This window comes from Felis catus, chromosome A1 (assembly GCF_018350175.1).
Source record: "Felis catus isolate Fca126 chromosome A1, F.catus_Fca126_mat1.0, whole genome shotgun sequence".
Taxonomy (NCBI): Eukaryota; Metazoa; Chordata; class Mammalia; order Carnivora; family Felidae; genus Felis; species Felis catus.
The window spans coordinates 97,679,676-97,693,691 of record NC_058368.1 but is presented as its reverse complement, the minus strand read 5'-3'; the positions used below and the strand labels follow the sequence as shown (position 1 = coordinate 97,693,691).

The following is a 14,016-nucleotide window of genomic DNA, read 5'->3' as shown; positions in this document are numbered from 1 at the left end:
GAGACAGAGTGCGAGCATGAGCTGGGGAGATGCAGAGAGAGAGAGAGGGAGACACAGAATCCGAAGTAGGCTCCAGGCTCCATGCTGTCAGCACAGAGCCTGACGCGGGGCTGGAACTCACGAACTGTGAGATCATGACCTGAGCCAAAGTCGGACGCTCAACCAACTGAGCCACCCAGGTACCTCAGTCATTTTCTTAATGTTTACTTATCTTTGAGTGAGAGAGAGAGACAGAGACAGAGAGAGACAGAGACAGAGACAGAGACAGAGCGCAAGCCGGGGAGGGCAGAGAGAGAGAGGGAGACACAGAATCGGAAGCAGACTCCAGGCTCTGAACTGTCAGCACAGAGCCCAATGCAGGGCTCAAACTTGTGAATTGTGAGATCATGACCTGAGCCAAAGTCAGATGCTCAACCGACTAAGCCACCCAGGTTCCCCTGTCCTGCCTTAGTCTTCATAACAGAGCAGGAGACAACAAGGAGGAGGCATGAGAGAATAAGAACTTGAGTCACGGCCACTTTCAACCCAAGAATAGTTACCATAACCTTGTTCTTTATGGATTTATGACTTATTTCTAAACTTGGCAAATGAGGCCTCATTGTCCCAAAGAATCGAAAAGCATTTACATGCATTTTGTATTTTAAATCATCATTACCTGGCATATGTTCTTATTTGAAAAACAAATTGCAGTCTTCACATTGAAGACTAACCCTTGCTCAAAGTTCACGATTCGGAGAGAGAAACACTTTTTGTTGTTGTTGTTAGAGACAGTCTCATCTAATACATGTTGTATCTAATTTAGCATTTCTATGAAATGCTATGGTGTTAAGAATTAAGACCAAAGTGGGGCGCCTGGGTGGCGCAGTCGGTTAAGCGTCCGACTTCAGCCAGGTCATGATCTCGCGGTCCGTGAGTTCGAGCCCCGCGTCAGGCTCTGGGCTGATGGCTCAGAGCCTGGAGCCTGCTTCCGATTCTGTGTCTCCTTCTCTCTCTGCCCCTCCCCCGTTCATGCTCTGTCTCTCTCTGTCTCAAAAATAAATAAATGTTAAAAAAAATTAAAAAAAAAAAAAAAGAATTAAGACCAAAGAAAGATGTTTAGGGCAAGAAAGAAAGAAGAGAAACAGTATTTCCATTAAGGGAGGGAAAAATTACATTATTTAAAATAAGATCTGAAGTTATCTGTGAAGTCCTGAAATAAGAGCTGTAGGCGACAAGACGCTGAAAAGCCTTCTGGTATCTGTCAAAATGGTAGAGTTCTGGGGTGCCTGGGTGGCTCAGTTCATTAAGTGTCTGACTTTGGCTCAGGTTGTGATCTTGCAGTTTGTGGGTTTAAGCCCCAAGTGGGCTCTATGCTGACCGCTCAGAGCCTGAAGCCTGCTTCGGATTCTGTGTCCCCCCCCCCCCCACCTCAAAAATAAATAAACATTTTAAAAAATGGTATAATTCTTCCAAAGCAGTTAAGGGGCTTCATGACAAAAGAAATTTAAGAATCACTACATTCACTGGAAGTAACTTTGGGGAAAAAAGGGCTCTTTCCATCGGGCCTTAGATTCAAGAACACAAGAGACATAGTATGTAGAGCTGCCCAGGTGCCAACGACATTTCCCCATTACGTACTTCGGGAGGGTGATGATTTAAAAGGAGCTCAAGATAAAAGGCAGCAAGGAGAGAATAAGGACTCTCGAAGATTCTCATGACAATTCAAATACCCTCTTAGTTCATTAAAAATGAATGAACACCATAAAATCAGTTTCAATCTGTAGAACAGAAAATGTCAGGTGAAGTGAGAGCACGGAAAAAATGAGAGAGCTAAGTGGCTGGCTTGGAGCTTCATACTTAGCGGGCATGTTGAAATGACTGACAAAGACCTATTCTGTCCAGAAATCCCCCACTTTATTTTTAAGCCTGGAAACTGGTTAGTCATATCTATACAGAACACTTCCTGTCCAGGGGCACGAAGATGGCAACAATCTGCCAAGTTTAGTAGCTGCCTACATTTAGTGAATTGAGTTATTCATGGAATAAAAAACAGCATCGAACATTAGGGGAAAAAAATCTGGCTAACTGAAGCTTTAAAAGATATACAAAGAAAACAGGTTTGACTATTTCACAGAAGAGGGATAGATGGTGCCATGGAGAAAAAAAAATGAAAGAACAGACAATATTATTTTAAGAGACTATTTGCTGGTAGTTTCTGGACTATTCTAGCATCCCTACCAAATATAACAGCTCTCTCACTCCCACCCTTTAGATTAATAGTGCAAGTGGGGTGCCTGGGAGGTTCAGTCAGTTAAGCGTCAGACTTCAGCTCATGTCATGATCTCACTGCACTGAGTTCGAGCCCCACGTCCGGCTCTGTGCTGACAGCTCAGAGCCTGGAACCTGCTTCGGATTCTGTGTCTCCCTTTCTCTCCGCCCCTTCCCCAGTCTCTCTCTCTCAAAAGTAAACATTAAAAAAATAAAAAAAAGATTAATAGTGCAAATGGCAGCCCACATCTTCATCTACAAAAGTGTCCAAAGACTGCAGACTATCTCAGGGAACTAAGCAGCAGCAACGAAATCCTCCTTCCTCTTAATATGGTCTAATTCTAGGGTAAAGGAAGGGCCGCCTGAGAATTTTACAAAAACATGAATGCAGAGGACTAAAATATAGAGCAGAAAGGTAAACTTTTATCCACTGGTCTACCACCACCGTGTGACAGTAAGAACGCATGTTTGGGAAACAGAGGAAAACAATTAAGGATGGGAAGAAGGACCTTATCCCGGGCCACCCTGAGGGCTGTCAGGCTTCAGCAAGGCTGGCTCTCCCCACGGCAATTATAATTTTACTTGATTAACCCTTACGCGTGTCACAACAAGCCAGCCCAAGTGCCACCACAGAGAAACCTGAGGCGCAGCACCCCCTCCCCCCCACACGCCCGCACCCCAGGCACAGAGGGGGCAACCGCAAAGCATGCTGGGATGGAGGGCCACAGCAGGATCATCAAATACTCACTCCTATGCAGTTGCTCCTGTGCGTCTGGGGTTATCAGTCAGATCATCAAGTCAGCTATGGTCGAGCGAGCCAAATAATTTAAACCAGTTCCACCTATAAAAACCCCTCAGCCTGAAATTCTTCAGTGAGCCTGCTTACTGTCAGACTTGCTAGTTCGTGGACCCCCCAGAAGGGAGGGACAGCTTTACTGGGAGGGGGTGACGGAGCTCTACTCCTCCAACCGCCATTCACCCGAAGGCCTTCCAGAAAAGGGAATGGCACGACCCGGCAGAGGGCTCTGAAACGACTCCCACAGGCTGGCTTTCCTGCCTTTTTCTAACTCATCGTCTGCCATTTGCAAGCTCTTTGAGGAAATCATTTTTATAACCCAGCATGAACGTCGCTAGAAATCCAAGCCAAGACAACACAGCCCTGGCTTCTGACTGGCCCCGATTCAGCAGTTGGAAAGGCAGCAGCATTCCTCAGCGTCACGTCCTTGTTTATGGGCCTGGCATTCATCCCACCCACCAGGAAGAGCCACAGAGCTCCTGTGTCCTCCACAGGCCACTGTTCCGCTGCCTCCAAGTGGGCCTCCTACTTGGGAGACCAGCTCACCCTCCGGCCTACTGGTAACTCACACCCCAACAGACCAAACTGTCAAAACGTCTTACCCCATTATCTCAGTTACACCGCTGCTCACCTCTCTCGTTTTGCCCAAGTTTTGTTTTTGTTTTTTTCCCTTCTCGTCCCAGAGTTATTTCCTTACTCCTCCCTTCCTGTCTCTCCACATGCCTACCCCTGCCCTTGGAACCTCCACATCAGGGCTGGATCCCCGCCCCCTCCCTCTCCACAAGGCTCCCACTCACGATTTCTTCCTCATTGTTCCCTTGAAATTTTGAAATCTGTCCAGTGGCCACTCCCTCAAAGCTCCTTGCTATTCTGGTTTTCTAGAAGGGTTCTGTTCCCGCTCAGTACATGTGACTTGCCCCTCAAGGCTAACTCCTTGAAAACTCTCCCAAGAGACCTCTTTGACTATCATCTCCTTTCTCAGGAGGACTGGAGTCAGACATTTAGACTCGGGATCCTGGGGAGGGGTCCATTGCCATGCTGGCTCTTTCGTAACTGACTTCATTTTAATTTTAAACCTCGAAAGGAGAAAACGGTGTTATAAGCGCTTTACAATAAAGAGAACGGTCAGTGCAGTAGTATCTCATTTTTATCGAGTAACTTCACAGAAGAAAAGAAGTTCCTTGGGACAAGCCCACCCTTCCGTGCTCTCTACAGAACGTGCACTGAGGCCTTCATCAGGTTGAATATCGTAGGCAGGCCTCGGACGCATTCTGTCATTGGGTGTCATTATAAACCTCCTTATTCACCCAGCACCTGCTGAGTGAAGCTGTCTTATCACTGACACACGCATCCCCTCATCGGTTCTCACAAGGGACCAGCATATTCCCACTGCTGTGACCAACAGGAGAAACATAAAATTTCTCAGGATGGCTCAACTACTTAGTGTGGCCCAAATCCTACGTTATACGTATAAGACGAAAGCCTGTCAAATCTAGGGTGTCCCTGGCAGATACATCGGTAGATTTCTAAGACAGGCCCTCAGGAAGAAAAGGCATGGGGTTGGGGGCAGGGGAGAGGATGTGAAGGCGAAAGGGAAGCTAGAAACATTCTCTAATTCTCAGGTTGGCCAAAGCTTCTTCCTGATGTGAAGAGCTGGATTAAATTTCCTGCCAGGATTCACTTGTTAGCCTCACGCACCCAGGGCTGACCGTGCCAACGCCACAGAGAGAGACAGGGCTGAGGTGAGCGGGATGCAGATCAAGAAAGGAATCAGGGGGCAACTAAGATTTGAAGGTGTGCACCAATGGAGATGATGGGAGTAGCCCTTCCTCAGGAGACGGGCGCTTGCTCACAGCTGGGACAGTCACCCCACAGCCTGCACACCTTCCCTCATTCCCACGCAGTACTGACTGAATGTTCATGATGTGGTCTAATCCCTTAGCAGATGAGATCTTAGGCTCCGAGCATTTGCTGAGACCCCAAAGAGAAGGCAGCAAAGCCTCTCCTCAGACGTGGCTGACCACTGTCTCATTCTCCTGGCCTCTAAAACCGGCTTCTCGGGGCGCCTGGGTGGCTCAGTCAGTTAAGCGTTCGACTCTTGATTTCAGCTCAGGTCATGATCTCACGGTTCGTGAGTTCGAGCCCCGTGTTAGGCTCTACGGAAATCAAGAGTCGGACGCTTAACCGACTGAGCCACGCAGGGACCCCAGGCAATAAGGTCTTAAGGCTTCGGGAGCCTAACGCTGTCGTGGTCGCTTAGGGCATTTCACCATTTCCTTGGGAGAAGTCTGCTCCCAGTTATTTACAAAATTAAATCTTGTCACCACAAACCCGGAGAGCGTATTCTCAAGTACGCGCACAGATGGTACTACACACACAAACGCCAAACCCCCATCTCTCTCATCAGGCTCTGTGCTGACAGCTCAGAGCCTGGAGCCTGCTTCGGATTCTGTGGCTCCCTCTCTCTCTTTCTCTGTTCCTCTTCTGCTCGTTCTGTCTCTTAAAAATAAATAAACGTTAAAAAAAAATAAAAAAAATAAACATAAATACCACAAGGTACCACTTAATAGCAACACAGGCTTTGCCCAGGCTTGCAGATCCCCAGAGAAGCACCTCTGAGACATTCAGTGCCCACTCAGCAGTTAGTCACTCAGGACGCACTGCAGCACAACTCTTCTTCAAGCTTCTTAAACTCTTAGAACCAGATTGAATTAATTGTTCTTTCAGGTTCCTTGGTCAGCGGCCGCGGGAGCCGCGGGCTGACTCCCAGAATGCACCAGGCCTGAGGGGCCCTGGGGAAAATGAGACTGTGGGGCGCCCATCTGTTACTGCAGCCGCCCGTCCGGTGTCTGAACGCTTCCCACCCACACAGGTGCACACGTTCTCCCCACAAGAGCACCCCTGCCCAACCAGCACCCTCAATGGTGAATTTCCCTGAATGATGCTCTTCTCAAAGGAATGAAAACAAATTAGCTCACTGTGTAATCGCCTCTCACTTGGACTCTCCCACTTTCCACACCAGGGAGCAAAGAAGACCTATGTGCAGAGCTCAATTTTACTTCACAGTGCCTCTTCATCTTCCTCACTCGTTATCCACTTAGGAGGTGAAATAGGAAATCTTCAGGTGTTCAACCACTCCCTTTAGGTTTTGTAAATTCCCCCCAAAGCTGGTGAACGGCAGCCATACAAACAGATGAGGTCCGTTCTGCCTCAAGGAGAGCTCATGAACAAATGCAGGATGCAAAAAACCTATGTTTGCAAAACTTCTTGTTGGCCAAACAGGCATGAGGGGGAAGGGGGGTGCGGTGCTTGATAGGGCCTGGACTTTACCTCTCTGAGCCTCAGTTCTGCATCTCTAAAATAAGAGGTAAGATAAAAGAACGTGTGCTGTTGCTTTTTAACTCTAAATCGTGGTGATTTTACTTGTGTCTGGAGGAGAATCATTTTAATTACAAAGTCTCCTTATCGCAGATCTTCCTGAAATATTACAGACAGACACAATGAGTTGATTTTTTTTCAAGTTTATTTATTTTGAGAGAGAGAGTGAGAGTGAGTGGGAAGGGCAGAGAGAGGGAGGGAGAGAGAAAATCCCAAGCAGGCTTCGTGATGTCAGCCTAGAGCCTGACACAGAGCTCGATCCCACGAAACGTGAGATCATGACCTGAGCCAAAATCAAGAGTCAGACACTTAAATGACTGAGCCACAAAGGTGCCCCAGTGAGTTGATTTTTTTTTAATGCAGCTTACGCTATCATTTGAGGCACAACCCACTAAATGAAGAGAGGTATACGACCAAGCTCAACTCATTCTTTTCCAAGTTGTCAGCATCCTTCTCGTACAGACGGAAATGTTGACAAATAAACGGTTTGTGGCAGATCGAGCGACTCTGCATTACTCTGAAGTGAAATCACTGGGTCTGGAGATTTCTCTGGCCCTACTGCATGCTCTGGCACTTGCCCACTTTTGGGGCTGTTTGCCGGATTACCCACAGCCAGGAACAGGGAACCTAATCATCTACGTTATCCTGACTGCTCACTGGCGCCATAGTTCGGGGACCAGAAAAGCGTGATACATATTCAGTCTGATGAAAATTTCAGAAGTGAGGAAGAAAAAGGCCCAGACACCCTGAAGCCGGGGGTGTGGAACAATGTCGGGTCATCAGTGATGTCCACCGTACAGAAGATGGTTTGGCAAGGACCTCTAAACCAATGTTCCACTTTTAGTCCCTGTGAGCACTCTGTACTCCAAGGCTAATGACTACATAAAAGGAAACATGATCACATCAAAGTCTGGTATTTTAGACCCTATGCTGGACCTCTTACGTTATACATGACATCAAGGTCAGCCGCACCCAGGGCCATGCATTTCTTCAGAGCCTTTCTTTTTCTTTCCATCTGCAGAGAAGGGCCAGCACAGGGAGGGAAGAGGGGAGAAAACCGGTACAGTAATGCTTAGCAAAGAATGCTGTTATAGAAGCTGTCACACCTCATGAGGTCCCAGGGCAGCGAGGACCCTACCTAATGTGGCTTTCTGGTGACAGAAGAGATGAACAAGTTACCACCATGGAAAAAGTGAGCTGTTCTCTCCTATGAGAAATACTCTGCCAGGTGTTGGTCCCCTTCTTTCTAGTGTGAAGTCTCTATGAGGAGTCAGTCCTCAGACATACCTCTGTCCTGTCATTTGGCTGACTTCAGTCATCCGACTGCCAAGTTGATTGATCACAACAGGCTGCCTGAGGGGCGCCTGGGTAGCTCAGTCGGCTAAGCTCCCGACTCTTCGTTTGGGCTCAGGTCAGAATCTCACAGTTCATGAGATTGAGCCCTGCGTTGGGCTCTGTGCTGACAGCACAGGGCCTGCTTGGGATTCATTCATTCTCTCTCTCTCTCTCTCTCTCTCTGCCACTCCCCTGCTCACACATTCTTTCTCTTTCTCTCTCAAAATATATAAACTTAAAAAAAATAATAATAAAGGTTTAAAAAACAAAAAAATAGGCTTCATGAAAACCCACCAGGGAAGCGAGGACCCCAGAGAGGGCAGACCATGGTGAGACAGATTCAGCATAGGTAACCTGAAGTCCTGAGAAACTACCATACGGTCACTGAGGAACAGGTCAGTTACCTGTTAAAATGACATTTCAACCGAGGAGGGCTACCATCGAGAGTGTAAATGTCTGTGCATATTGCCAACAAGTTAACTCATCACCAGGAGACATGACAAGTTAACTGAGTGGATCACAACAGACTTGAGGATCACTCACTGTGTATACCCATCTTGCAGATTTTGAGGAAACTTGAAGCCCAGTGGATACTATAAGGTCACCAAATTGTGATAACCTAATATACACATAACTGAAGCCTATTTCATCTCAGTGACCAGGGGAGTCCACACTCCCTTTTCAAGTTGGCGACTCAAAAAACCTTGTCCCAAAGGTGCTTGGGTCTCCCCCGACCCTCCACTGCAGTGGGCTCCAGGTACCCCCTACCAGCCCCTGCTGGGCTCCTAGATCCCCTCACCAGGGGAGAAGAATGCACTCAAGACTCCCTACCCGTGTCCCTGAGAGGCAGGAAAGAGCCTGGGTCTCCTCTTCCTTCTCCAACACTTGGCCTCTCCACCCCTCACTTCCGGAGCCAGGGTGCAAATGAACACAGACCACAGGGAGCATCCCCCTGAATGCCAAGCTTGAGGATGGGGGAGGGTAGCTTTGGGACATTCCCAGGAGTATCAGGTCAGGATTAAAAGCATGGGTTCTGCGGATAGTCAGCGTCCATTCACACCCTGATTCCACTTTTTCTAGCTTTGTGATGTTAGGCACAGTTTGTAACCTCTCTGGACTTCAGATTGCTTTACTGTTATGCGGAGTCAACACAAGGGATTATTATACAAGTATTAAATGAGATAATATACATAATCAGTTGCTTGGCACTGTGTCTGGCACACAGAAGACCTCAGTACATTTTAGTTTCAAAACTGTGTCTTCAGGGGTGCCTGGGTGGCTCAGTCGGTTACGTGTTCCACTCTTGACTTTGGCTCAGGTCTCTCTCTCTCTCTCAAAAAAAAAAAAATTAAATTAAACAGTAAAAAAATTTACTTTTGAGAGAGAGAGACAGAGACAGAGACAGAGCACAAGCAGGGGAGGGACAGATAGAGAGAGGGAGACACAGAATCTCAAGCAGGCTCCGGGCTCTGAGCTGTCAGCACAGAGCCCGACGCAGGGCTTGAACCCACAGACTACGAGATCATAACCTGAGCCAAAGTCGGACACCTAACCGACTGAGCCACCCAGGCACCCCCATTAAAAATTTTTTTTCTAATAAAAATTAAAAAATAAAGGAGAGGGGCGCCTGGGTGGCTCAGTTGGTTAAGTGTCTGACTTCGGCTCAGGTCATGATCTCATAGTCTGTGATTTCAAGCCCCATGTTGGGCTCTGTGCTTGACAGCTCAGAGCCTGGAGCTAGCTTCTGATTCTCTCTCTCTCTCTCTCTCTCTCTCTCTCTTTCTCTCTCTCTCTGCCCCTCCACCGCTCACGCTCTCTCTCAAAAATAAATAAACACTAAAAAAAATTAAAACAAAAATAAAGGAGAGATAAATGCCTAAAATTGGACAAAGTGTTGAGGATACCTTGAAGAATGGAGCTCAGTCACTGACTGTATAAATAGGAAATGATCACCTCATACCACTTACACTGGGGAAGAAAACAGATGTGGTCTTACCCTCCAGAGCTTGTGATCTGGAAAAGAGATGCTAAACAGTAACGGTAAGGCCAAGAACAGGTGCTCTAAGAGAAGGCAGATCCTAATTCAGGCTGGAGGCTCAGAACAAATCCCTCCAAGGAAGTGAAAAGAACATCAGGTAGGGAGAAGGATAGAGCCGGCAGGAGGCCCAGCAGGTGCAAACACTCTGAATTAGGAAGCTGATGGAAAAGAACCAGGAAAGACATCAGGTGCGGTGAGGAGCCCAAGGTGGAAGGCGTGGCTATCTGCTGTGGGAAGGACACCTACTCCACGGACACCTGAAGGGAGGGAATGGGTGAAGGTGAGTCTGTCACCCTGGGGGCAGGAAGTTGAGGGATGGTCTAATGGCTACTGTTTTCTCTGTGAAATAGCAGGCCTGGTGAGGAGGCAGAAGAGAAATGGGTGAGGGCAGGGTAAAACCTATTAGGGGCCCCAGGGGAGGAGCTGAGCTCACTCACAGCTCCAGGGTCACTTTTTCCCAAGTCCCCACATAGCAACCCCTCCTTAACAATGGCTTCCTCACAGGGCACCTGGGTGGCTCAGTCGGTTAAACGTCTGACTCTTGATTTTGACTCCGGTTATTTGATCTCACAGTTCATGGGATCGAGCGCCGTGTTGGGCTCTGTGCTGACAGTGCCGAGCCTGCTTGGGATTCTCTCTCTCCCCCTCTTGCTGCCCCTCTCCCAATCTCTCTCTCTCTCTCTCTCAAAATAAATAAACATTAAAAAAAAAAACTATAAAAAAATGGCTTTCTTACTTTCTGGTACCAAGGCTACAAGAACCTAGACGAAGGAATTATGCATCCCATGACGTTTAACAGTAGAAAGGTCCTCAGAGATCAGAGCCGCCCTTCATTTTTTCCTATTTCACAATTAAGTAATTTACTCAACAGGATGCCCCTAAACGCAAAAAATGTGGCCGTCAGCCTATCTCCTCAGGAAGCTGCCGTCCACTGGAAACTGTTGGTGTCTTCCTTTCTATGACCTTCCCCTTTTTCGCAAAGTGGGTTTCGTCCTTCATTTCTCTTGCTTTCTTATTCACATCATGCCCGTATATCTTAAATTCATTCAGCTTTTAATAAAGCCAGGCCTGGATTATTTCTTTCTGTTTAATACTCAAGCACAATCACCTATTCATTTGTAAGCAGGCAAAATTCAGTCAATTCTTTAGGAGGTGGCCATAGACTGAGGATGGAATCTCAGCCCTCCTGGCACAGAGTCAAGTGCGTTCTAAGCTATGATGGCTTAACAATATCCCCAGTCATTTGCTTCCACATTCACTCACATACACAAATATGTTGGCCTCTAAGGACTTCTGAATCGACTTGATATTTTTTTCAGATTTAACCCAAAGAAAGTATAAGTCTCTCACTGCAGCTCAGAATAATGACTTACAAGCATCTCCCATGATAGGAAGTCAGGCACCAACTATCGGAAGGCAATGTAGACATTGTGAAGAGCCTGTGGTGATGCCACACTAAATGAGATACTCAACTCTATCAGAAGAAAAAAAAAAAAAAGCTAAGGAGAGGGGAAAGGACTAGTGAGGAGAGAGAAAAAATAATACTTTACACAGGGTAACTCCTTTCAAAGACATCCCGGGGGTGACAGCTAAACAGAGGGTTCTAGACTACAGCTAATACCCAGCCTTGTAAGAAGTGCCCAGGATATGGACACACACTCACTCACACACAAACACACCCTTTATTTCCTGGCAGAAGTGACAATGATTCTGTGAATAAAGTATTCACGCCATCTCCCTGCAGAGTTGTTCCATATCTTTCCCTAATCGCCATCAATGTAAACCTGCAGCACTCATATCATATTTTTTTTAAATTCTGGGCCTTCTGTAAAAAGCAGAGTCCAGACCATTTTGCTGCAGTTCTGCAGAATGGAAATGATGGCAAGTGGAGGTAGTAAGGGGAGGACCTGGTAGGGAGGGGCCATCAAGCACCCTCTTCACCCTCTGTTTAGGCTACTATCCAGAGAGCTGGGCAGGAGAGCACAAGGTGGATGCCGCGAGAGGAATATAGTCTACACTCTGCGATGACGTTTTTTTCCATCTTCCCCGCCTGCTCCTTCTTTCCCAAAAGAAAGGAAAAACACACCTGGGAGAAAATGCCAATTTAAATATTACTTGTAATCAGGACAAGAGTTCACCAGGCTGGATTCTCTCAGCCTGTTTCCTATCTGCCTTTGACTACCTTTGACTTACTATAAATTGCTGTTATAAAGACAAAAAAAAAAAAACAAAAACGAAAAACCAGCCATCAGCACATGGCTCCATCAAGACAGAGGCCACAGCCAGGAAACATTAATCCCCCACGCTCCACATCAAGCTCAAACACAATGCTCCTGGCTGTCATTTTTCATTCACAACAGCCTCATATTTCTATTAAACAACCTCTTTTACTGACTTCTTTCCCCACACCACATAATAAGGTAAACACCAGCCCCCAGAGACCACATTATGAAACACAGAGCTTTACTTTGGGAAGGGAATCAGTAAAAAGACAGAAGAGGCCAAGTTTGAAGGGATCTCCCTAAGTCATTCATGTCTACCAAATGGAGAAATGATGGGGTTCCTTTCTGCTCCCCAGGCTCCCAGCGGCTGCTGCGATTAACTTGAAATCTACCAGTTTCCCAAGAGGCTGCTCCAAAAGAAAAGGAATTTTCATAATTATGAACAGTCTCCTCTCCTACTACTCTCTAATTTTCCCCAATTCTCCTCCCTCCCACCCCCACTTACAAGAGGACTTTTGTACACATCGAGTTTCAGGAAACAAAGCATACAAACATTCACACACAAATAAACTCCCAGAACTAACACCAGCGTATAATTGTGTTTTCGTTGGAGCTTTTCCAGCCCTGTCACCCGTTCTCTGTTAGGAGTAAAGGAAACCCTTTGCCTGGGTGAAGTTAGAAACAGACAAACTCCTCAGTTTACAAGCTGCACAAGGCGCCCCTCACATCTCTGGGCTCCCTTAAGCCCCCAACAAAATGAATTCACCACTGAAAAGTCAGTAAAGAAAAAAAAGAAAAAAACAACAACTAACCTATTCCCTAAATGAAGATCTTTCACTTCTTCCCCTCACTCGGCTTCCCCTTTTAACCGGAAACACACGGAGTTTCCAATTTCTGAAACCCTTTTTAAGGGTCCCTCAACTGTTCGGGCTCTTGCAAAGAAGTCCTAATGCAGGCAGGCAAGCGCTTTTCAAAGCACATTTTGCATTCTTGGAGTCAATACTGGGGCCGTTTCCTTTCCAGACAAATCTACAAAGCAGCTTTTAGTGGGCTGCCTGCGCTAGATCGGACTCGTCCTCTCCTTGTCTCGTTGGGGCTGCGGGGTGAGCAGGGTACAGGGCTCTGTATAGTCAGCTCTCGCTGAGCTGCGACAAAGTAGCCACCGCTCGTTGTAAAACTCCCATCTGCTCCCCAACTACGCCTTTCCTCCACATTCCTCCGCGGGACTTGGCCGCTCCCCCCGCCCACCAACCCCCAAGAAATCAAAGCCATACCTTCCTTGGATTCTTCTGCTTCGGAGTGCATGGTGTCAGGGTAACCGGCTGCAGGGGCGATTACCGCTGACATGTACTCAGACGAGCTTCAAGTTTGCTCCGAGGCCAAAACCCCGCTCACGACAGAAAATAAAAGGAAGGGGAGCCACTAAAATCAAAACCTCCCCGGGGCGGAGGGCTGGTTCTGGTGCAGGGATTTTTGCAGGGGGAAACTTCTGCAAGAGTGACGAATCGCGTCTCGGCTGGGCGGCGGGAGTCCGCCCCCGGGGCCGCGCGGACCCGGCCCGTCGCAGGGCGGAGGCGACCTGGCGCGGCTGGCGGGGCCCAGGCGCACGCAGGTGGGGTGGAGGCCAGGACCGCAGCCCGACTCTCGGAACAGGCAGGGCCGAGGGGCGCCGTGGGCAAACGTGACCGAGACTGGCTACGCCTGTGAAATACATGTGCAACTAAAGCAACAAGGCTCATCTCAGCGCGCGCTGCAATTGCACAGAAATAAGAAATGCACTTACGGTCACAGAAATACCCCTGGATCTTTGGGTTACATTTTTCGGCGCCCATTTAACTTTCCTTGTCTTGGGGTCTGACATGCCAAGAAATAAGGATGTTGAAGCTGCTCTGGTTTGTCCGTTCCTTTTGCGGGTAAAGTAACGTGGCCCTTGGTCCGTGTGGCTGGAAGGACCAGTTTCACCAGGCACGGGCAACCTCACCAGCCCAAGAGCAGGGCCT

At 47.7% G+C, this 14,016-nt stretch overlaps 1 protein-coding gene across 6 annotated transcripts in view; it reads right to left on the bottom strand.

Annotated features, from left to right (window-relative positions):
* TNFAIP8 (TNF alpha induced protein 8) overlaps window positions 1-14,016 on the bottom strand; it is a 132,586-nt gene that overhangs the window by 24,112 nt on the left and 94,458 nt on the right. The window contains exon 1 of one of the 6 annotated variants that reach the window (XM_006927541.5): window positions 13,800-14,009. The exons of 3 other annotated variants lie outside the window; for them this stretch is intronic. In XM_006927541.5, the coding sequence (XP_006927603.1) occupies window positions 13,800-13,848 (49 nt within the window). In that variant the 5' untranslated portion in view covers window positions 13,849-14,009. Of the gene's footprint in view, window positions 1-2,995; window positions 3,608-13,290; window positions 13,748-13,799; window positions 14,010-14,016 lie in introns of those variants that run through there. 2 more of the 6 variants (XM_003980670.6, XM_006927544.5) reach the window with 2 other exon arrangements.